This window comes from Rhineura floridana, chromosome 5 (assembly GCF_030035675.1).
Source record: "Rhineura floridana isolate rRhiFlo1 chromosome 5, rRhiFlo1.hap2, whole genome shotgun sequence".
NCBI lineage: Eukaryota > Metazoa > Chordata > Lepidosauria > Squamata > Rhineuridae > Rhineura > Rhineura floridana.
Window position 1 is genome coordinate 133,981,039 of NC_084484.1, and position 23,115 is coordinate 134,004,153.

The window sequence follows — 23,115 nt, forward strand, 5'->3', positions numbered from 1 at the left end:
AAATGTTCTCGTGGCGCCTGTTATCAAGTTAAGGGGTGCAATGGCAAAAAGGGGGTCCGCACAAGGGATCCCGGATGAGCCCCCAATTGTTAGGTCCAAACCCAACACGCAAGTCGTCCTGTCAACCCCAACTCGCTTATTACACCCGGGAAGAGTGCGGAGCTGAGTGCAAATGAAACCCACTATCAATGATCAAGTAACACGAGACAAAAACCTTTGCAAAGGGGACCCAATACTTACAAGCCGAAGCTGGCCAGCATGGGAACCTCGTTTATTGGTGTTCAAGGGTTTATATAGGTTTATCCGGAAGTCTACAATATCGGGTTCACGTCATAAAATACAAAGAAAACAATTGCCAACTATCATAGCTTTGGGGCATGTGTAAGGAGGTAAAGGGGTACAGGGGGAAGGACAAAGTGGAAACATTAAGACTATCTCTTAGACTCTATGTCTGCATATTTCGCATGTCCTTGAGATAAGCACTATGCAAGAGCAGACAAAGGCAACTATTGAGGGGAGGCCCAGCTGCAACCGGGCGCCCCCTAAACCAGAGACAGACATGACATTACTTTGCTCACATATCAAAAGGAGTAATATAAGTCAAGGATATGAGGGGCATTGGGATAGCAATTGACATTTCTATGCAATGCATGTTTGTAACAATAAGCAAGGCCATAAGCACAAATGTGATACAGAAAATGCATAGTAGGGAAGTTTCCAGCTTAAACCGGCTTTTATTATGCGAGCCACTGGAATGTAGGTAAGGGTCAGGTCACCAGGAAATAAACCGACATTTTATATCAAACATCAAATAAAGGCCACTTTGGTTCTATTTCCCATAAAGCCCAAGCTGGTTTGGATAGGGCAAGTGAACTATAGTTGTACAAGCACTGGGGATTTTAATTTATCCTTAACAAGTTCAAGCCAAAATTTCTTAAATTAATTAAAAATCAGCCAGGCATTTTTTTAAACTTTTAAACTGCAGCAGATGAAGGTATGAGGCAAGGTCAGGAACAGGATTACAGGTACTCTGTGAACATGGCTGATTTTTAATTAATTTCAACAAATTATGAGAACTCTGACAGAAAAAAGTCCAAAAGGGGTGTTTTCTCTCTCTCTTTTGAACTCTTGATTCTGTTTTGTGTATCGCCATGAAAATTTAGAGGGTCGTTAAGCAAGTGTTTCTGAGTTCAGGACTGTATGTTTTGCAAGGTTCTGTTTTAAAATGAGTTTATGGGAAACATCAGAATGGAATGAGGGGTATTTTCAATTTAATATTGCGGAATGCGAAAAATCCATGCTGACTATAGTGTACAGCCACACTTGTAACTGTATAATATGCAAATGGAGGAGTAGGGGCCTCGAATCTATGCCCCCCCCCCGTGTTGGCATCCATTTCATGCTGGCACCTGCAGCACTTTTATCAAAGCATAAGTATTGGCACTTAATTTTTTTTTATCAAAAAAACAATGATACCCCCTAACAGTTAGAGCCTGGACAGTAGACTAAGCAGGAAGGCAGACCACTTGGTCACTGTCTTCCCCACTATGGTGAGATATATTGGGCATCTATTTAAAGTACAGTAGGGCCCCGCTTCCCGGCGCTTTGCTTCCTGGTGTTCCGCTAATGCGGTGGCTTTCATTCCCCATTTTAAAGCTGATTTTTGCGCTTTTGCGGCATTTTCGTACTACCAGCCCCATTATACTCAATGGGGTTCCACTTTACAGCAATTTCCGCTTTACGGCGGGGGTCCGGAACAGAACCTGCCATATAAGCGGGGCCCGCCTGTATAGCCATTATTTCTAAATGTGTGTATATACATAAAATTAGATTATGCAAATTTTATGCAAATCTATGCCCTTCCACCCCTTTTTACGGAGCGGGCGATGCATTCCCTCTTTTTCATGGCGATGCTTAAGTGGTCACCCTAGTCACCTCTACAGTTGTTATAACGCGCAAAGGGCTTAACCAGCTCTCTTCAACAATGACCTACGTTAAAGGCTCCTTTGGCCCGTTTCATTATGCCAAAAAAACCCCACAATCTTTCCTTCCGGGTGAGGCGGCGAAACAAAATTCGCACTCGGCTGCCGACGTAATCTTACTTCGGAAACCGGCCGCTTTTGCACTCGGTGACAATAATAGCACCCCAGATGGGGGAGGAGGATACGTGAGGCGAAAGCAATGGGCGGAGTACTGCTCTACGCATGCGCAATCCAGAATCACCTTCGGCGGGGAAACGATTGGGCCAAGCTATCATAGAGGGACTGTTTGGGATAAGTGATTGGCGGGCGAGTGTTAGGATGGGCGGGGTTTGTTTCCCCGGTTACGCCGGCGGCGGCGGCGGCTTTGGCTCTTGGGTGTGCGTATGTTGTGTTGGCAACTTGGAGGCGGGAGGAGAGGCTGGGATTGAGGGATGGTCATGGCGGCCGCCGAGGAAGGGGACGCGACGGGGGCAGTGGAGCGGGGCCCAGGCGCGGTTTATCACATGTTCGTCATGATGGAGGATTTGCTGGAGAAGTTGAAGCTGCTCAACTACGAGGAGGAGGCGGCGCTGCGGAGCCACAACATGAGGCCTCCCTCCAGGTAAGGCAGGCCGGTGGGCAGGCCTTGTCCCTTCCTCGTCAAGGTCGGATGGTGATGCAGGAGACGGGAGAAAAAGTCTCCCCACCCCCGTTGCCAGCCTAGAAGAGTAAAAGACTTGGCCGTGCCTACAATCTCTTCACGTGGCTGTGGGGGACAAGGGAGGGTACACATAGGCCGTGTACCTTGTTGGGTTCATCTGCACTTTGTTGGTATGCACTTGCTAACTAGCATCTGAGTTTATGAACTGCAGCTGTTGAAAGGAATTGTGTCTGTGATTCACCCGTGCAGGTGAGTTGGCTGGTAACCATGCCTGTGTGATGGAACCTCAGAGCTGTCAAAAAGATGAACACGTGAAGTTGTGTCTGATAAGTATTGCTATTTGTAAGCTGGGGTGTTTTATGCTGTGGTTCCATGCACACACTCAGTTTGGAGTAAGCACCATTGAACAAAGTAGAAGCTGCTACCAAATAAATATCCATAGCTTTTGTACTGCATGTGTGCTACATGCACTTTTCAATGTACACATTCTTATTTCTCCACAGAGCGGCTTCTAAAAAACTGAGAGATAACATGTTTTACTTAAGATGAGTTAGAGCTTTTAAAGGCTGCCCATTTTCTTGAAAATTCTCAGGAAGTATGCATATAATTGTGTTGTTTGTGATTTTAAATTAAAATGTTGAATGTATGCATCTTGGGGCATCTTGCCAGTGGAAAAGAAGCTTTTCCTTAGAGGCAGTTGCTCACAGAGGTGTGGCATCTAGAGCAATAGAGTGATTGTGATCCAACATTTAATATTCAACTGGAGCTTTCTGAGTGAATCCCTGGGTAGAACTTGTAAAATGGGAACCTAATACTGTCTACTCTTAAAAGACTGAACAAACAGTAGGTGTTCAATTTACAACCTCCTTAGTCTGCACTATTGGTGACCTATTGTTGCAGCTTTTCCCTAACCCTAAGATCAATCCTTGTTGGACCTGTTCTTTGTTTTGCTCTGTAATATATCATAAATTCTAGTGCTCTATAATACAGAATAAATAATAGTATCTAGAAGGAGACTCTCTTAATGTACCAGAAATAATTATCTCAGGTTATAAAGATGAATCTGTCAAGGGCTGTGACTTACTAATTATTGCTACTAAAAGATAATTGTTACTCAAGATTGTACTGTAAATTGTAAAATTTCTGCAGAAATTTAAAGTTTTATAATTGAAGCTCTGTTACACCTAGATCTTTGAAATACAGAAGTCAAGTTACAAGGCTTTTGTTTTCCTCCTCAAATTGTAGCAGTCTTCCCATCTATAGACAAAAGAAAATACAAAATAGTATTCTTTCATTAATCAGCCTTGTTTGTTCATACTGTTCCCCTTGTAACACTGGCAGAGTGACAGTAAACATGGGATAATTTAATTTAAACATGGCCAATTAGGCTTTTTGCCAACTTAACACTTAGTGCCAATCCTCTTGTAGTGTCAATGAAAGCTACTGTTCAGAGAACTGTGTATATTGTTGAAATGCTGTGCAGTATACATTTATGACAATTTCAGTGTACAAGACTTTTATAATGTTCCTAGACTTCATGCTTGAGGATATTTGTGGCAGTCTCAGGGTGCAGTCAGTGTGGCATAGAGGTTAAGGTGTTGGGCTATGACCTGGGAGACCAGGGTTCGAATCCCCACACAGCCATGAAGCTCACTGGGTGACCTTGGGCCAGTCACTGCCTCTTGGCCTCAGAGGAAGGCAATGGTAAACCCCCTCTGTATACAGCTTACCATGAAAACCCTCTTCATAGGGTCGCCATAAGTCGGGATTGACTTGAAGGCAATCCATCCATATGCAAACTTACCGATGGGTGTCCCATTGAACTCTGAACATTTGAGTAGACACACATCGGATTGCACTGTCAGAGACGAAAAGTTATCCGAATGAGATTTTAGGCTAAGAACATGAACCTTCTTCTTTAACAGCTCTTCATAACACCTCATTGCATCAATCAATAATTATTCACCACATTTTTGCCCTTATTTTCTTCATCATTGCAATCCATGCCAAAATTACAACCTGTAGGAATGCTCAAATATAATTAAAGGGCATTGTATTTCATGTAAATTGGTACAGAACATAAACATTTTGTGCAAACTTGGCTGAACAATGAAGGTTTTTCCAACTAAATTTTACATGCTAGCTTTTTAAAGAGCAGTTGAGGAAAATGTAAAATGCGACATTGGGTTGTTTTGGACATTACTAGCTTGCCCTGATAAACCATAGGTTAATGGACCAGTAATAAGCTGTGAGCTCCTCCCTTTGCCCCTTCCTGCTTCCCCTTGCACACAGTCCTTTAGCAAAGCTCTCTTTGATTCTTAAGCTATAGTTTTCTGTGATGTCTGAACTAGGAAACGGTGGTTCACAGTCTTCCTCCAATCCAGGTTATAAATGCAGGATCACTAGCTACTAGCCATGATGGCTGTGCTCTGCCACCATAGTCAGAGGCAGTATGCTTCTGAAAACCAGTTGCTGGAAGCCACTGGAGGGGAGAGTTCTCTTGTGTTCAGGTCCTGCTTGCAGGCTTCCCATGGGCATCTGGTTGCTCACCACTAATATTATATTATAGGCTACATTTTAAGTTATTGAAAGTATTTAATAAATAAGGCAGAATATAGGAGGTTGATAAATGAATGAGAGTAATCCTAATGAGGATCAGCAACTGTACTGCCACATTCAAAGCCATGTTGACCAGAGCAGAAGGTGGGGGTAGTTTGGTGGTTTGTTTGCTGTGCAAGTTCCAAGCTGGCACAGCTGGGAGTGGGAGCTGACAATCAGACCCCTCAAGAAATCTGTGTAGCTTTGGATCCTGTGGATCCATAACCTCTGGCATTAATGGGGCTTTCTGAGGGACCACAAAGTTTAGGCCTCACACCATCAGCAGTGCTCTTTTCCACCAATGGAGAGGTGACTATGTTACCTCCTATTCCCCCCTCCCCCACAAGCCATCAACTGGCATGGGGGGAGGATGTAGGATTTCAGCATTACCTGGTAAAGTTATCTTGCCTGTGTCAGAATTGGAATGAGAAAGACATAAAATCTTGACTATCAGCTTGCAGAGCTATTGTGATGACAAAATGAATCCCATATACTGAAAAGTGAGCTAAAATGTTGAAAGTGAATATGTTGTATGTATTTGAAGTTCTTTTCTCATATTGCTGTCATTAATATTAATATATTTCATGTATGATGTCCCTTGTTTCCTTATTTTTTGTAAGAGTATTAATATTTTGTTCTTGTTTCATTTTGCTTGTTTAAATTTATAGGCTTCATCCTGAAAGAATATGTTGGGTAACAGTAGATTTTAAAACACAAATATAAAATATTCTGTTGAAACATAGTAAAAATAAAATTGATAGCTTAAATATTCACTGATATTACATCTGCCAACTATCTATTAGCATAACCTCAGACTCCAGAAGCCAGCTAAAACAGTTTTTAAAAAATACTTCCCAAAGCTGTTGTTTGAAAATAGCACATAGAGCTTCCTTTTAAGATGATTTTGCAAGCCAGATTTATCTTCCCCCCCCTTTTATTGATTGTGGAGATTGTAGTGCAGTTGAGAAGATCCTCTCTTATGTTGTACTATTCCCCCCCCCACACCCCAACTAAAACATTTCATGTTTGTAGCAATATTTATAGATTTCTATTTTACTGAAGATATGAAGCATTGCACATTTGTGTTGTGCTGTATACTTCCATAGAAGGTCAAGCAGCAAAACGTTTTAAAAACTATCTGATAATCAAATATCTTTTTGGACTATTAGGTGTTCAGCCCTAAGACTCTTGAGAATTGCATTTACAGCCTTTGACTCAAATTAATTTTCTGGAGGGTGTACATACACAGTAGAAGACATGGTTAGTTATGGCATAACATTTTGAAAGTACTGCAAAGAAAAGAGCACATTTATCAGGGAAATTGCCTGTCAGTAAAATACCAATCCTAATGTCATTCCTGGAGAAAGCAATTTGGGGGGCATAGAAGGTTATAGTAATACAGGGAAGTTCTGTTAGCTAGAAGGACAAGATTTTTCAATATAGCCAGGTTAATCTTTGCTCCTTCTCCTTTTAAAACAGGCACTACTTTGCATTACCCATTAACCCAGGTGAACAGTTCTACATGTTTTGCACCCTTGCTGCCTGGCTAATTAATAAAGCAGGTCATCCTTTCGAACAGCCACAAGAGTATGATGATCCAAATGCAACAATATCTAGCATACTCTCAGAGCTGCGGTCATTTGTAAGTTTTGTCTCTCTCTAAAATGTTTTGACCAATCACTATCATTTTGTAGACTGCATATATGCTAGTTCTCTGTCATAGCTATTCTGTTTTTCCAAAAAATGGTCCAGGACCAGGAGTGTATTTTGCCACCTTCACACAAGTGGTTGAGTTCCTTAATAAAGGTTAGACCAGCCTTGTCCAACCTTTGGGCCACAGATGTTGCTGGACTACAGTTCCCATAATTCCTGACCATTGGCCATGCTGGCTGGGGCTGATGGGAGTTGCAGTCCAGCAACATCTGTGGCCCAAAGGTTGGACAAGGCTGGGTTAGACTGTCTGGAAATAAGGAATTCTTGTGAAGAGTGCATGCACTCAGCATATGCTACAGATAAAACCAAACGGGAAGATGGAATTCCAAAGGTGGTTTACTGTAACCTGAAAGCATTATCCTTAGAGTTAAATAGGAGGCAAACTTATTGCCATCCCTTCATTAAAAGTGGGCAGGGCCACTGAGGGGGGGAATAAATTGTACTGCAGGACAGATTCAGTCCACAGGTTGCCAGTTGATCGTCCCAATTTTAAGACATACAGTAGGGCCCCGCTCATACGGCGGGTTCCGTTCCGGACCCCCGCTGTAAAGCGGAAATCGTCGTAAAGTGAAACCCATTGACAATAATGGGACTCGTCGAGCAAAAATGATGTCAAAATGGCGCTCGACGGAAAAAAAACACCATAAAAATGGGACAAGCGCCTTAATGCGGGGACTTTCCCTAATTGAAAGCCGCCGCATTAGCGAAGCACTGTAAAGCGGGGCCCTACTGTAATTGTTGAACACGCAAGTTCATCACTACAGCCAAACTGGTGTATTTGCTTTGTGGTTAGCACTCCCATTTCCCATGTTTTCATGTATTCTGAAGTAATCGCACTGAGTTTCTATAGGGCCAATTGTGTTTTGGATTAATGAAGATTTGGGAAATATAAAACAGAGGAGGAGAGAAGTAAGGAATGAACCTGTTTTTAAACATCAAATGGAAATGAAAGCACAATATAGATGTTGGTATACCGCAGTTGAATTTATAAGAAATATGAAGGTGACAAAAAATGAGCAGACCTCCAACTTTTCTGTTGCTTTCTTTCTTGGAAGCTTTTGTATTTTTATGTGTGCATGTTGTGATATAGTGTTTATCCGCATGAACAGTTTTCTTGTAAAAAAGACCTAAACCACCGTAGTACTGTTAGGGCAACTAGATGGAAGAAAGGATTGGTTCCTGTATCTTTAATAGTTGTGTAGAAGTGAGAACTTCGGCATGTGCAATTTGTCATATCATAGTGTTGTGGGCGGGTAGGGGGACTGACAGGGTCTTGTCACCCGCCTCCTCCTAAGCAAGAGTGGTTCTGTCTCTCCAATGGAGCAGGTGGGTGGATGCAACAGCAGTTGCTTTGTACAAAAGTGATTGACACCAGTTCATTTCAGTGCCGCTACTAATAAGTGGAGGGGGAGTTGGTTCTGAATGTAATTTTTGATTTCATAATGTTTTCAGTTCTTAGAAACGAAGCCTAGGCAGACACTTTTTTGTGTTTTAAGTGACCCTGTGGCTAAATGTAAATATTAGATCAAAATGTGGCTGGTATTAACCATAGCTTATAATTTAAAACGATGATTCAAGCTTCCAAATACACAACAGGCAGGCATATTTTAGAACTGTATTCCTCTTTTAATTTTCTGTTCCTCAGGTTCATGGTGCAGATGTTTCTGGAGTCAGTGATGGCCATAACTATGACTTGTCAATTCAGACATTGCACCAGGCCATAGTAAGCACTAACTATACTTTGGAAACATACTTCAAACTGTAGTTTCTGATTCTGGTTTGCCAGCCAGTTCAAAACCATGATTTCTAAGCTTAGACATCATGCCAATCATGGATAAGCTGCTTTAATCATGGTTTTGTGTGAAATATGAATTAAACATTTGCATTGATTGACTAGTACTGGAGGGTGTGTGGAATATTCACACATGCATGTATAACACTTGATTTCTCATCACTTGCTATTTCTAGCTCAGCGTGTGCAATGGCTCCGTATGTGATGAATCAATCACACAAGCTTTTGTTTGTTGTTGCTGTGCTTGTGCACAACACTCACATGCAAATAACCCTTTTGTGAAGGAAGAAAATGTGATTGGTGGATGTAATGAATTTATATCTCTGTTAATGATATCTGTCTCTGTTTCAGGGTAGATCTGTGGATTTTCCTCCTTCAAAATTAAAGGCAGGTTATGGAGAGCAAGCGTGCTATGTTCTTGATTGTTTAGCTGAAGAAGCCTTAAAATATACATCTTTTGCCTGGGAAAGGTATCCTATCTCAACAAGATTGTCACTTATGTTTATTCCCTTTAGGGAATTCAGGTGCTAATTGTACAAAATGAGAGAGCCAGTGCAGTACAAACAGGTCACATCCAAATATTCTCCTGTGGTGCTCTCTTCTGAGCTGTAGACCCAAGTTTCCACACAACAGTTTTTGTAGGTTTTCACGATTGAATTACAGTTTTTACTCACTTGTTGTACGAGACTCATCATCTTCATGATAGTACCTCTGTTGAATATATGTTGTGTTTTCCTAGCATGTGAATCATTGTATTCTCGATGCTGGAAAAATGGAATGTTCTCAGCAAGGGTACCAGTTTATTTTATTAATTAATTGATTGATTGATTTATCCTGCCCTTCCTCCCAGCAGGAGCCCAGGGCGGCAGTTGCTGTGCCTATTATGTAGAATGTGATGTGTGAAAATAGTAGCTCTCATCTCTGTGATTTCTATCCTATCCTTCTAAAGAACTTGGTATAGAGCATATTGGGTTGTTTCATTTTATTGTTTCAAGAATCCTATGAGGCAGCTTAGGGTTGAGACAGAATGATGTGCTCAAGGCTATACTGACTGAGCAGAGAGTTCCACACTCAAGGCCCACACTCTAGCCCAACTCTACAAACTGTTAGATAGTGCCCATGGTATCCCAGGTGCTGATGTAGGATAGTGCTTAAAAATATGAGCTGTAGGTTCTGATTTCAAATATTTGTTCAGCCATAAACTCACTGAGCAAGTCACTATGTCTCTTGGTGTCTTCTTCCTCCCTGCTGTAGAATATGTAAATAATAACGTTTGTCAGCCTTATTGGGTCACAATTACCCTCCGCTCATCTTTTTTATTTATTATGCTTCTTTGCTTCTTTCATACCAGGGCACTAAAAATGATGTACAGTACAAAGCATTTTAAAAAATCATTTACAAAAACATTGCAGTAAAAATGATTAAAATACAAAATAGCTAAAATACAAAAATAATTAAAAGCAAAGCGCAGCAATACAGAACAGACAGTGTATACTCAGCTACATGGTGACAATGAAAGAAGAGTACACAAAAAAGAAACCCACATATCAGTGTTTGCAGATTTACATAGAACAAAAGAAATGGACAAAACATGAACCCTAAAGATATTCATGCATGTGGTTTAAATTTTCAAGATTTCTTTGGAAACTGCAAGTACTACAAACTTAAACTAACCCCAAAACTAAGAATCGTATATTTCAGGATTCACAGTGTAGATTAGTTAATGGTTTAGTCCAACAGGTATCCCACCAAATGTTCTTTGTAATGGATTGTGCTTGAATTCAATTAGAATTAACATGACACAGACCTTGAAAGAATCTTGTGTTATGCAACTGCTGGATATATATTTTTTCACACAACAAGCATCTCTGTCACCTCTCAAAATAGTAGAGGCTCACGGCCAGAGGCAAAGGAGCACTTTGGTGGGTGTTGCATGGAAAAGATATACATGCATTCTTTCTAAATAGCTGCTTTTCCCTTTTTTTCTATCAGTTATCAGAAGCACAAAAAGTTAATCACTGTAATTCTAAAAGTGTTGTGATTTGTGGGATACCTACCACTGAGGAGGGGTGATGGACCAAGCAAGGAGAAGCTAAAAGTTCCTTGTCCCAAAGACACCTTGGAGGGGATCCAAGATATGGGTTCAGGACCACGAATAGTGCGCCTGCAGTCAAAACATCCAAGTTGTCTCAGCAAGATCCTGGAGCAAGTGGCTGAGTTTTATAGTATGGGTAGAGAGTCATTGAGTAGAGGCTCCACTCCCTGAGTGTTGCCTCCCGGCTAGTTAAAAGATCAGTGCTGCCACTCTTGATTCCTTCATGATAATGGGGTTTCCAGCTGTGGTATCCTATCAGAGTTCTCTTGATCCCCCAGGAAATCTGTGGAGCAGTCATGCAGGAGTGGAGGTCTCTCCTTGGGACTTAGAAAGGTTCGGGTGTCTGTAGACCCACAGGGAAGTAAGTCATTCTCCTCCTCAGAACTTCAGTTGCCATTGAGAAGTCCTGGTCCAAGACCATGATACAAAAATCAGTAGGCCAGCAACTGACTTGCCCTAGCACAAGAAATGCAAGCTTTCGGGTTTTTTTTAATTGAGCTGGACATTTTCTTGAAGTTTGCCTTAAATCAGTTAGGATGTAATTTAGAGAGCAGTCCTAACTCCCAGCCAGGGAACAGTAGGCTGAATGGAGTGGCAGAGATACTACTGTATCCAAAGCCCTGTTGCTCGCACCAGCCAGAATGGAAGGAGGCTGTATTTTACCTAGTTTTTGTTTCACCAGCTCTAGGCTGGTGCAGTAGATAAGGCTGGAGTTGCTTACGGTCCAGCTGATCCATGGCCAGCCCTGCTCTGTCTCCTTACACCCTATTTCAGGGCTTTTCAGTGGTATCATCGTCATCAACAACAGTAACATTTATTATCCACCTTTGACCCAGGTCCCAGGCTGGGCTACAACAATTTTAAAATACAGCATTAAAACAGCCTGAAATCATAAAAGAGGGTGGGTCCTAAAAATGTACATCTCATTTGTCAAAGGCCAGGATAAAGAGGTGTGTCCTCAGCATTCACCTAAAACAGTACTGTGAAATTGCCAGATGCACCTTGGCGGGGAGGGAGTTCCACAACTTAGGAGCCACCATAGAGAATGCCCTCCCCTGGGCTGCCACTACCCATAAGCTTCTAAGGACGCTGGAAGTACGAAAAGGGCCTCCTCTGTTGCTCTCAACACCGGAGAGCGTCTGTAGGAAAGGAGGCGGTCTTTGAGGTATTTGGGACCTAAGTCAATTAAACACTAACATGAGCAACTTAAACTGGACCCGGAAATGAACTGGCAACCAATGGGCTATTTTAAAACAGGGGTTATATGAGATTTAAAGGGAACCTCTGCCAGTAATCTGGCTGCTGCAGTTGGACCAGTTGAAGTTTCTGAGTTGTCTTCAAGATCAGCCCCACATAGTGTATTGCAATAATCCAGTCTGGACGTTACCAGAGCATGGAGTCATCTCTGTCCAAACTGGGCCAAAGCTGGCAAACCAGCCCAAACTGGAAAAAGTCACTCTTAGCCACTGCAGCCACTTGAGCCTCCAGAGACAATGTTGGATCCAGGAGTACCCCCAAACTGTGGACCTGCTCCTTCAGGGGCAGTGCAACACCATCCAGAACAGGCCATCTTTCCACCTTCCAGACATGAGAACTCTGGACACATAACACCTCTTTCTTTTCAGAATTTAGCCTCAATTTATTGACCCACGTCCAGCCCATCACCACCTCCAACCATTGATCCAGCACCTCAGCTGCCTCTCCCAAGGCAGATGGAACAGAGAGAGAGTTGGGCGTCATCTGCATATTGATATGCCTCACTCCAAATCTCTTGATGATAGATCCCAGTAGCTTCGTATAGCTGTTAAATAGCATGGGGGACAAGATGGATCCCTGTGGAACACCATAGGACAACTCCCATGGTACAGAACAGTAGTCTTCCATAACTACTTTTTGGGAGCAGTCCTGGACGTTTGAGTGGAACCTTTAAACACAATGCCCCCAATTCCCACCTCCTTGAGATGCTTCGAAAGGATACTGTGGTCAACAGTATCAAAAGCCGCCAAGAGATCAAGGAGAATGAGCAGGGTCGCACTCCCCCTATCTCTCTCCTGACAGATGTCATTAACCAGGGTGACCAAGGCAGTTACAATACCATTGGACCAAAGCGAAGCTGGACTGGCTCCAAATAGCCTTTCAACATTCTGTTAGTGGGTGCTGTGTGGTGGTGGAGCTCCCCCCCCCCCCCGTGAGCCCAGTGAAGACAGACAGAGGGAAACCTTCACCACATCCTAAGACATATACCCCCTACACACACATAACTATGGATTGCGGGTTAGGTTTGCTGTGCTCACAAGTTTGACTTCTGTTTTGTAATAAAACTGAAGCACATGATATTAGTTTTATATGCTGTATAAATATCTGGGAAGGCTTTCCAATATTTGACTACTAACATATTGTTCCGTGCCTCCCCCAATCTCTGAGCTGTGAGATTTCAGGGGTCCCTGCACCTCTCCAGGGTTTGGTTTCCTTTGGGAAGAAGGTCAGCAGAGACTGCGGTGTCTTTATGAAATAGGGTTTATTTATTTACACACATTCCAACCTGAGCTCAGGAATGGAGGGGTTCAATGAATCAGCAGTCCAATATTCAGCTTTCCCATCGAGGTTACAGGAAGCACCCAAAACACCATGGTGCAGAGAACTCGTCTCTCTGCCTCCCTGGAGCCCCAGCCCTTCTCTAGACACAACTCAAAACTACAAGCACACTTCTGCTAGCTGCCAGGAGTCGGGGGGGGGGGGAAGGCTCTCCTACAGAGTTTTAAATGACAAAAGGGGTCTTGGCCCATTCACTGTAGCTGGGCAACCGTAAGGCCCATCATCTTACCTGGCCACTCTGTTTGATTAACAAAGGAGATTCATCTGGCTAGCGGAGCCAGCCCCCAGGGCATAGGATTCCAAATCAGAGGCTGGAAAGGGGACCCACAGGAATCATCCATTCCAACCCCCATGCTCATAACACTATCAGTTTTAACCTACCCAAAGATCTATGCATTTATATTTATTATATATGCATATATGCTTCCTAGGGATAAATAGCTGGAAAAAATTACAATTTTTAAATTGCCTGATTTGATTGGTATCATATTTTACAATTTCATTTTATGAAAAAAATGCATTTTTAGAAACTTTCCACAGAAAAATATAGCAGCAGGAGATTTTCTACCCCACACCACTGCCTAGCATTGCCTTCAAAATAGCTGCATTTTTTCCTTAATTTTTTTTTTATAGAAACCTGCTCTAATCTCAGAAGATTGTGTTTATTGTTTCAGGGCTATATATCCAACAGAAGAGTTAGAAGAAGAAGCAATAACAGAAGATGATGCTGAGCTGACCCTTAATAAAGTGGAAGAAGTAATTGCGGTAGGTATATGTAATTTTTTGTTGACATTAATTTTATTGTTGAGCTTGATGACACTTTGTTTAAATATGGAAAATGAAGATGAGGTAATTTTGTGTATTGGCCCAAATGCACTTTCCATTACAAAAGTGAGCACTCTGTTATCAGCTCTTCCAGTAGCAGTGCTGCCTTGACTTGAGATGTGTGTATAAGACTGAGAAAACATCTGACTAGTCTGGACATCTTGTTGATATAAAATATCTCAGTAGATTTGTCACTTAGAAAGCCAACTGAGCCTGTCTGCACATGGAAGTAGAATGAAGTGGTAGATAGAGTTCCTGATAGAAGATACTGTATAATAGCAAACTCAGGGTGAATGAAATCACTTTTTTTACTATTGCAACATGGGGAAAAAACTTTAGAAATTAGCTAGGAAGGTAATGTGTTGGGCTAGAATTGTTATTCCTGACCTGCTAGGCTTTTGCTTCGGCATCTTCTAACTTAAGAGAAGGAAAATGTTGCCTGAAATTGTGAACATTCTGGTTTTAATAGATGTAAGTCAAAGAGCCCAATACACTATATATTTTATTCTGTATAGTAGCGGTTCAAACTATTCTCTGGCACAGGGTTGCATGGACAAATGTTAGTATATGGAATGAAAATGACTGATACATCTTACAGTAATTCCTATTAATATGGCAGCAATTATCCAGCTGTCATGATCATAGGAATTGCTGCCTGCTGCATCCATGATTGCCCTGTTTCCATGTAAATACATGTCTAATAGGTGTCTGGAATTGCTCATACTTGGAGCATAATGCCTTGTGTGAGCCAGCCATTTTAATGCAAGGAAAGCAAAGCAGTTGTAATGATTGCTAATGGAGAGGTGCTCCTAAAAAACTGTGGGTAGTGTATTGCATAGTGTCAGTACAGAATACCATTCTCCAGTTTTCCTTTGGCAAAAGTACATGGTTGTGAAACAGTTAAGAAAATGGCTTTACACTTCTTGCTGAAAAATATTTCATATGTTTTTAAGGAAGAAGAGACAGATAATGAAGAAAACTACATTGATCTGAATGTTTTAAAGGCACAAACTTACAAATCAGTAAGTGTTCTTGTTCTTCAGTTCACACTGAACATTGGATTCAAAGGTCCTGATGTGCAAGTGAAAGAAACCACTGCTTTTGCATGGTTGTTTGCTCCTGCTGCAATATTCTGTACAGCTTTTCACACTTCTAAAGAATTCCCAGACTCAAGGAATCTGCTATCTGTGCAGGGAGGGGGGTGAAGCACAGTGGGATGCAGTAGGGAAGGGTTGGTGGGCCAAGAAAGCCTCATTGTGCAAGTGGAGTTTTACTTGATGCATTCTCGGATGCATGCATGACTGATATTTTTTTCCATTTTTAAACTTGCATACCATACATTTTACAACAATGTAGTAGGTAAGATTAACTATGCTGAAAAAGCCAATTGGGGTAACTGTAGAATGTACTGTAGAATGCACAATGAATTATTAATCATGTATATTATTTCAAAGTGTCAGTGAAGTATTTACTCCTTTTTATATTTACTTTCCTTCAAATCAAATGTGCATATGCTGATTTCCTTATCAAACTAGTATAACTGTGTTTAAGTAACATAAAAGCTAATCTCAGGGATCTCCTCATGCTAATTATATGTAGACTCCTCTCTTACAAGCAGTTGCAAAGTAGCAATGATATATCTGGTAGCCTGCCCTGTCAGTATTTGTCCTGATGTGTCCCTGTGATGCTCCTGCCATATAATCTATTATGACCCTAGTGGCATATTTATTTATTTATTATTATTTAATTTGCTAGTTGCCTCATCACTAGTGGTCTCTAGGCAACTTACAACACATTTGATGATGCATAAATGTTGGTATGCATCATCTACAAAACTTGTGCAAGCACCACAGATCTTGACGTTTTGTAGAAAAAGTGTGTGTTCTCTTCGGTATTATGGCATATTGTAGTTTGACCATTTGCTGACACCTTTTAATGTAACCCTCTTGATAGGATATTATTGAATCAAAGCAAGAAGAGATTTTAGAATCCACAGTAGATGCAGCTGAGTGGAACCTTGAAGTGGAACGAGTACTTCCTCAATTAAAAGTTACAATAAGAACTGATAATAAAGTGAGTAAGGACTTTGTACTGCTGTCCTGATATTAATTCAGTTACCCAGCTTCCTGAAATGACAATCCCGGGGTGTGTGGGGGGGGAGGGAGGGAGGGAAACATAATAAACTATTATGAACAGACATTCCAAATCTGAATTAGAGCTCCGAGTTGCCTTCTCTTCTGCAAAATTTCAGTTAAATGTGAAGTTAATTTTAAAGCTACATGACTTGATATCTGAGCACTTAAAAATATATTAGCGTCTACAGAGTACTTGAGCTCCAGTGTAAACATTTTGCACAGTTTTAAAATGTAACAGTCTTACTGAAACCAGTCCAGTTGTATATGCAAATAGATTTTTGAAGGGTCTTAAGAGGATCACTTTAACTCTCTAAGCTTTGAATCAGGTAGGTAATGTAGTGCCCTTCAGATGTTGTGAACTACAGCTCCCATCAACCTCAGCCAGCATGGCCGCTGATCAGGGATGATAGGAGTTGTCCACAACTTGTGGTGGGTACAAGGTTGGCTACCTATGCTTTAGATATTCAGATTTATGTTGGTTTATCCAATCTTGATGAGAGCAGTTTTTAATGCACAGTATATCTGACTAACTGGAATGCTGTCTTCATGTGGAATACCAATATAAAAAGTGACAGATTTGCTTTTATACCCTTTATTTCTCTTCTCTTACTTTTCTACTATGCGTACATTTGGATATCTTCAATACAATGTCATTTTATCTAGTCACTTTCATCTGAAGTTTGTCCATATGAGCCCATCTCATATGTCTGGAAGAGCTTCCCTTAAGCTGACTGCTATGTGTTTCTCTTGGCCACTTCTTTTCCTTTCTGATATTTAATTGATAATTGTTATTGTAAAGTACTTAATAGTTCAAGTTTAGCACTGGCAAAATTTTATGTAGTGAAGGAAGTAATGAACATAGAGGTTTCGATTGCTTAGTAAATGTAATCTCTACCTCTTTTTATGTATCAGAAGAAGAGAGTGGAGCTGGAATCAATATTAGTCCCTAGAGCACTTTGTTATTATTTCTGGAACAAGAATATTCACAAATCACAAACAGCGCTCATTCTATCCATCATCTCTCGCGATGTTGAGTTTATTTTGGAGGGAAAATGTGTGCTAGTCATTTAGATTATATCCAATACATACCTATAAGTCTAAAATAACAATCTTAGAGTTCAGTTATGCCAGCTACTATAAGTATGCCACAAGCTTACCAAGCCATGATTAGGCAGGTGTGAAATAAATCACAGGTTTGTATATAACTTGCATAAAACCCTCTTTTTTTATTAAAATTGAAGGATTGGCGAATACATGTAGATCAAATGCACCAGCACCAAGATGGAATTGAATCTGCTTTAAAAGATACCAGGGTAAGTCTCTGACACACATAAATAATTCAAATGTGGTGGTGGTATGGCTTTGTGGCCATTCAGAAGATTCTTACTGGAGAACTTCCCCTTAGTGTGTGTATGGTTTCAAGTGCTTCTGAGTCACTTGTTACCAAATCCTACAGCATTGCATGGTATTAATCATTTGTGGCTTCTCTCAGGAGGCAACATGACTCTGTTACTTCCAGCAGGGTTTCTCTAGTCCTGTGATGTTAGCTTTCTCCGGAAGCTGCTTGGGTGAGACTGAAAAGAACTGCTTCTACCAGATGTTTAATTAACTCCTGAGTTAGTTCTCTGTCAGCTGACATTCCTGTTATACAGTGGAAATCTGAGAAAGGCTTCTAGAAGTAACTGTGTTTGGGGGTCAAAGCATTACATGTATGTTTTGATTCCCAAATGAGGTGTCTTCCTGTTCTTGATGTGTCCAGTTTTTCCCTCCAAGGGAAAAGAGGTTCCAGCTAATGATGGCAAACAACACTAGCTCCCAAACCTGAGAGCAGCTGACTGTCACTGGCATTTTAAAATGTCACGGTTGCAAGGTGGGTGTGAATTTGTTGTTTGATGTCTAGAGTTTCAGCACCTGTGATGACAGATGGTCCTCACTATAGTGTGTTAACTCTCACTCTTGAGACATAACACAGCTACAATACTCACCATTTTGTTATAACATTTATTGACTGAACCACATTTCAAAGCAGAGCAACCAGTATGGATGCAAGTTGAAGCTAAGAAATTATTTGAAGAACTTGGTTGATACATAGATGGATGAGTCAGTGTCAGAAAATAAGCCTTAACACTAAAAAGATGGCATACATGCCATCTCATTCTTGAAAAATTAATCTGTAAGTTCTTGAGAAGAGTTATGGAAGTATAAATGAATATATTGAAGAATGAAATAGAAGTCTGACTAGTGAATGCATATGCCCTGTTTTTAGAGATAGGACTTGCATTCTGACACTGACACACACAAGCTTAAACAGTCACAAAAATAACAGAAGTGCTAGTACTTAGTAGTTTTGGAGGAGCAGTTGAAATAATTCCCTCACCCCAGTATGTTATTTCAGTATTGGTGTGGATCCAAAGAAGTCTGCAGTTAGTTTAGTGTGGTGGTGGTAGTAATATTAGGTGTGTGTGTCTGTTTCTGCACACACTACCTATCTACTAGTAACCCCTGCCCACCTCCAGTACTGTACCACACATGGGTTTTGAAACTGATCAGAACCTAGTGGTCAAAGGAAAATATGGTAAAAATCCCCACTGGGTGTGCCCAGGCTCTTAAGCATGCCTACAGTTAACTAGGTTGGATTCTAGCCAATTTTCACTGGTAACTAACACATTTAAAACACTTGCAGGGCTACCTGGACAAACTTCACAGTGAAATAAGTAGAACTCTGGAAAAAGTGACCAGTCGAGAAAAGTATATCAACAATCAACTGGAGCATTTGGTTCAAGAATATCGTTCTGCACAGGCACTTCTGAGTGAGGTAACAAACTGATTTGTCACTTTTTATTTCTGTGGTCATGGTTTGATGATAAGAGACTGTAGTGGTGCCTTTTCTGGCATTCACTCTATGATTTTACTGTGGAAGCTCAAGCTGTAACATTTACTCAAGCACTATAAATGATATAAACATAGGCTTGTATGCAAATTATTGCCAAGTCTCTCATTCCATTAGCGCAGATTTCTAAGTCTCACCTTTCCTCCCTCCATGTGTCCCCTGAATCTGTTCTGGGGTTGCCCCCCAACCCTCTGGCACATATTTGGTGAGGGTGCAGGGTGTTCAGGGCATGTGCAGGGAGGGGGGATTTCCATTGCACAAGTGTAAATCCTTGTGCTAATGGAACAAGGGCATTGGATGCCATCCATAAGAATTTTTTAACTTGCTCTTATGACTTTTAATTATAGATGAGATTGTACAAGTCCTTCATTTAAGTTGCCTGTGTGAAATAAGGCATATTGCAGTGATTCTTCATTTTACTCTCATGGTTAAAAAACATTTGTTTTCTTAACAGGCCAAAGAGAAATACCAACAAGGAAGTGGAGGAGTAACAGAGAGGACTAGAATTCTGTCTGAGGTGGAACTTTTTTAAATGTGTTACTGTTAAAACCCAGATATATGTGTGTTCCCTCCAATAACTGAAAAAATCATGACAAGACAAGCATTTTAGTCTTTGTATAGCATAAGCTACTACATTTGTGATGCAGTTAGTTTCATGTAGCCCAATCCCATGCATGTCCTTTTTCAAAAGGCAAACAATGAGATGTAGCTCCCAAGTAAGCATGCAGACTTGGTATTTCACAAGTCATATGTTTTTAAAATCCTGAGTGAACTGAGAGTGAAGACTTAAGAATTCTAGTTCTTTGGTCAGTTTCCTCCCTTGAGATAATTCACTTAACTCCTTTACTCTTCCAACTTCTGTAAAGTTGTTGATGGTGAATGAGTTACTTCCCTTCTTTTTGAAATGGCTATTTGTAAGCAATAAGCTTTATTCTTTATTTTTATGAGATGACTAATATTAAATGACAAGAGTGTATAATTTTGCATGACAAGAAAGTTTTCATCTCTGCCAAATCATAGTTAATGGAATTTGTTCCCTTAATCCACTTCGCGTTCTTGATACTGGTGGAAAAGTTAATAAGAATGCATATTCACCTTGGCTGATTCCACTCTAGGCACAAGTAGGTATGAAGCCTTCTTTTAGCCAGGGCTGCTGTAAGAATAGGCAATTAAAGCACAAGAATCCTATTCAAATCTTCAATTAAACTGCAGTGTAAAATAAAGGTTCGGTTGCCATTCTTTGCATGCCGTTCTGGGGTCCCATCAACACTTTTGTCATGACTTTTTGAACTTTTATATTTTCTTGTCTGATCCTACCCTTAACTGTTATGGAATGGACGAGGGAAGAGCTCTATATGAAACAAATCCCACTAAGCTTGTGTTGAGGGAACATACTGCTGTTGTCAGTTAGGTATCTTCAAAATGTGAAGATAGAAAAGAGCTCTTTTCAGAGGAAGCCAGAAGTCCAGAAAAATATCTGTTAGAATTTTGCATCTCAAGATAAAACAAAATGCCTTGTAAAAGCTGAATAATTGGCTGTGTTTGCCAGTAATATATGGATGAGCCTGAAAGAGGCCAAACAAAGCATTGTGCTTGCACACTCCCCTCTCCACCTCCCGGAATGGTCAAGGAGGATGACTTATGCCATTTTTAATTCACTTTTACAGACTTCTGCCTTAGTGTTGCATTTGAATCACAGATCCTGATTTAAAACAAATTCTAGTAAGTTTCATCACAAGCCAGCTGCAAACCATTGGTTATGAATCTATAGCTGCATGGGAGGAAGAGGGGGGAGTGTGTGAGCATGATGCTTTGTTTGGGCTTGTTCCAGCTCATTCATATAGTGTTAAACTGTGGTTTATTAGTACTGTGTTCAAATGTAGCAATTGGTAAGTGAGATTCCAGTCTCCAGTGTTAGAATTGTAGTTTACGGGAGGACATACAGCAGGGGTGGGCAACCTGTGGCCCTCAGCTGAACTTCAAATGCCATCTTCAGGAAATCAGTTCAGACCTCTGGCAAGAATGATCTGTCCCTTCCCCAGCAACCTGCTGAGTAGGGAAGAGGAGGGGGAAAGAGGAAGCATTTCAGTCCCAGTTTTCAGATATGCATTGTGCAATCTGCAAATAGAAGCCAAGAGTGATTAATTAAAGAAGTTATGGGATTTGCCTCCTTGGCAAAATGTTAGGTTTCTATCTAAATTATTCTGAGGCTCATAGTATAAAATCTGCATGGAAACTTTTTTTATATATACAGTCCATGAAACTAAAAAATAAGGGGGGGCCGCACTGCAGAACACCTTTTTTTGCCTGTTGAGTGCTTAAACTCAGTCTGGTTCTTCCTTGTAAAACTGATGGAGATAACCTTGGTTCCAAAGTGTTCTAGTTTTTGCTAATGACTCGTCCACGTTTCTCTTAAGATTACTGAAGAATTGGAGAAGGTAAAGCAGGAAATGGAAGAAAAGGGAAGCAGTATGACTGATGGAGGTAAGGTCATATTTAAGATCCTTCCTCAGACAAAGCCCCCACCTTCTGAGCTGCTTAGTAGGCAAAAACAATATAGAGCAACAACGGTAAAACATCCGTATAAAGCAACAAAACCAGAATGGCAGATTTGTATTAGATTGTGTGTTCTGTCGGGCCATGGAGCTCTGTGCTGTGTATTAATAATGTTACCGGAGGCCTTTGTAAAAACAGGGAGTGATTAACTGAGCATTTTCTAAAACTGATATGAGCAGAAGTATGCTCATAGCTTGTAAAAAGACAGAGTATATAGAAATTGTCTATTGTGGCTTAATTTTTTTTTTAAAAGTCTCATAAGCCCCACCTGGATTTGCATCACATTCTTGGAAAAAACCTTCTTTTTGTATACCTATATCCTTGGGATTTGTGAAGCTGCTGTTAACGCTGGTTAGTCTGAGAAATGGAGGGAATTTGTACTAGCATATAATGAAAAATAAATCTGTAGAAAATCTTTTTTCCAACCAATTCAAAATGTAACACTGCCACTATAAGTTCTGAAAATGTATGTACATTTTCATGCACATTTTCAGATCCAAAATGTCAAGAAGGTAACAGAGAATCTTCTAATTTTAAAATAGCTTCCATGTGAAATGATGAATCTATAAAATCGCATCTCCAGGGTATTGTCATTCTTTTGTTCATTTAACTCTCCCGATTAGCAGAAAGCAAATTATGAGGGGAAAAAATACCTTTCTTTGTGTGGAAGACTGACAGAAAAATGTACTGTTTTGCATTTTCCCTTTTAACAGCTCCTTTGGTGAAGATTAAACAAGCTTTAACCAAACTGAAGCAAGAAACTATTCAGATGGACATACGAATTGGTGTGGTGGAGCACACATTACTTCAGTCAAAGCTGAAAGAAAAATCAAATATGACTAGAGATATGCATGCTACTATAATTCCAGATTCTTCCATTGTTGGTACCTATTAAATCTGCTTTTTTTATTCTAGGCAAATCAAATCTTGTACATAATAATTGTTTTTACATTATGTATGTCATGTTACATAGAATGTTAGATCTGTTAATTCTGTGTATAAATGTGGTAATGTTGCATTTTGTGTCCAAGATTTATTACACAGCCCATTTTGTAAAAAATAAAATAAAAAATCATTTATAAAATCTTATTTACAAGCTTCTAATATGTTAAACGAAAGGACTTGGAAGAAAATGAAGGAAGTATTTGGAAGCAAAAGTCTGGTATAAAAATGGAATGTTGCACAACTCTTCTAGCTAGCAATGTGAACTCCAGTAAGGCTGATGCCCTTTCTCTTTCAAAGGGTTTACATCAGGGCTGTAAAACATAAAGGTCTAGAGCAGCCTTTCCCAACC

General features: G+C 40.5%; 1 protein-coding gene across 3 annotated transcripts; it reads left to right on the plus strand.

Moving 5' to 3' along the window:
- The first annotated feature begins 2,314 nt into the window (after nucleotides 1-2,314).
- On the plus strand, nucleotides 2,315-22,905 carry IFT57 (intraflagellar transport 57). Of its 3 annotated transcripts, XM_061628113.1 has the most exons (12): nucleotides 2,315-2,583; nucleotides 6,700-6,862; nucleotides 8,579-8,656; nucleotides 9,077-9,195; nucleotides 14,090-14,180; nucleotides 15,194-15,262; nucleotides 16,194-16,313; nucleotides 17,617-17,688; nucleotides 19,059-19,190; nucleotides 19,720-19,782; nucleotides 21,683-21,749; nucleotides 22,535-22,905. In XM_061628113.1, the coding sequence occupies exons 1-12, from the start codon at nucleotides 2,414-2,416 to the stop codon at nucleotides 22,714-22,716; spliced, it is 1,326 nt and encodes a 441-aa protein (XP_061484097.1). In that variant the 5' UTR covers nucleotides 2,315-2,413; the 3' UTR covers nucleotides 22,717-22,905. The 3 variants fall into 3 exon arrangements, with proteins under 3 accessions (XP_061484097.1, XP_061484098.1, XP_061484099.1); XM_061628114.1 differs by lacking the exon at nucleotides 8,579-8,656; XM_061628115.1 differs by lacking the exons at nucleotides 6,700-6,862; nucleotides 8,579-8,656; nucleotides 9,077-9,195.
- The last annotated feature ends 210 nt before the right edge of the window (nucleotides 22,906-23,115 follow it).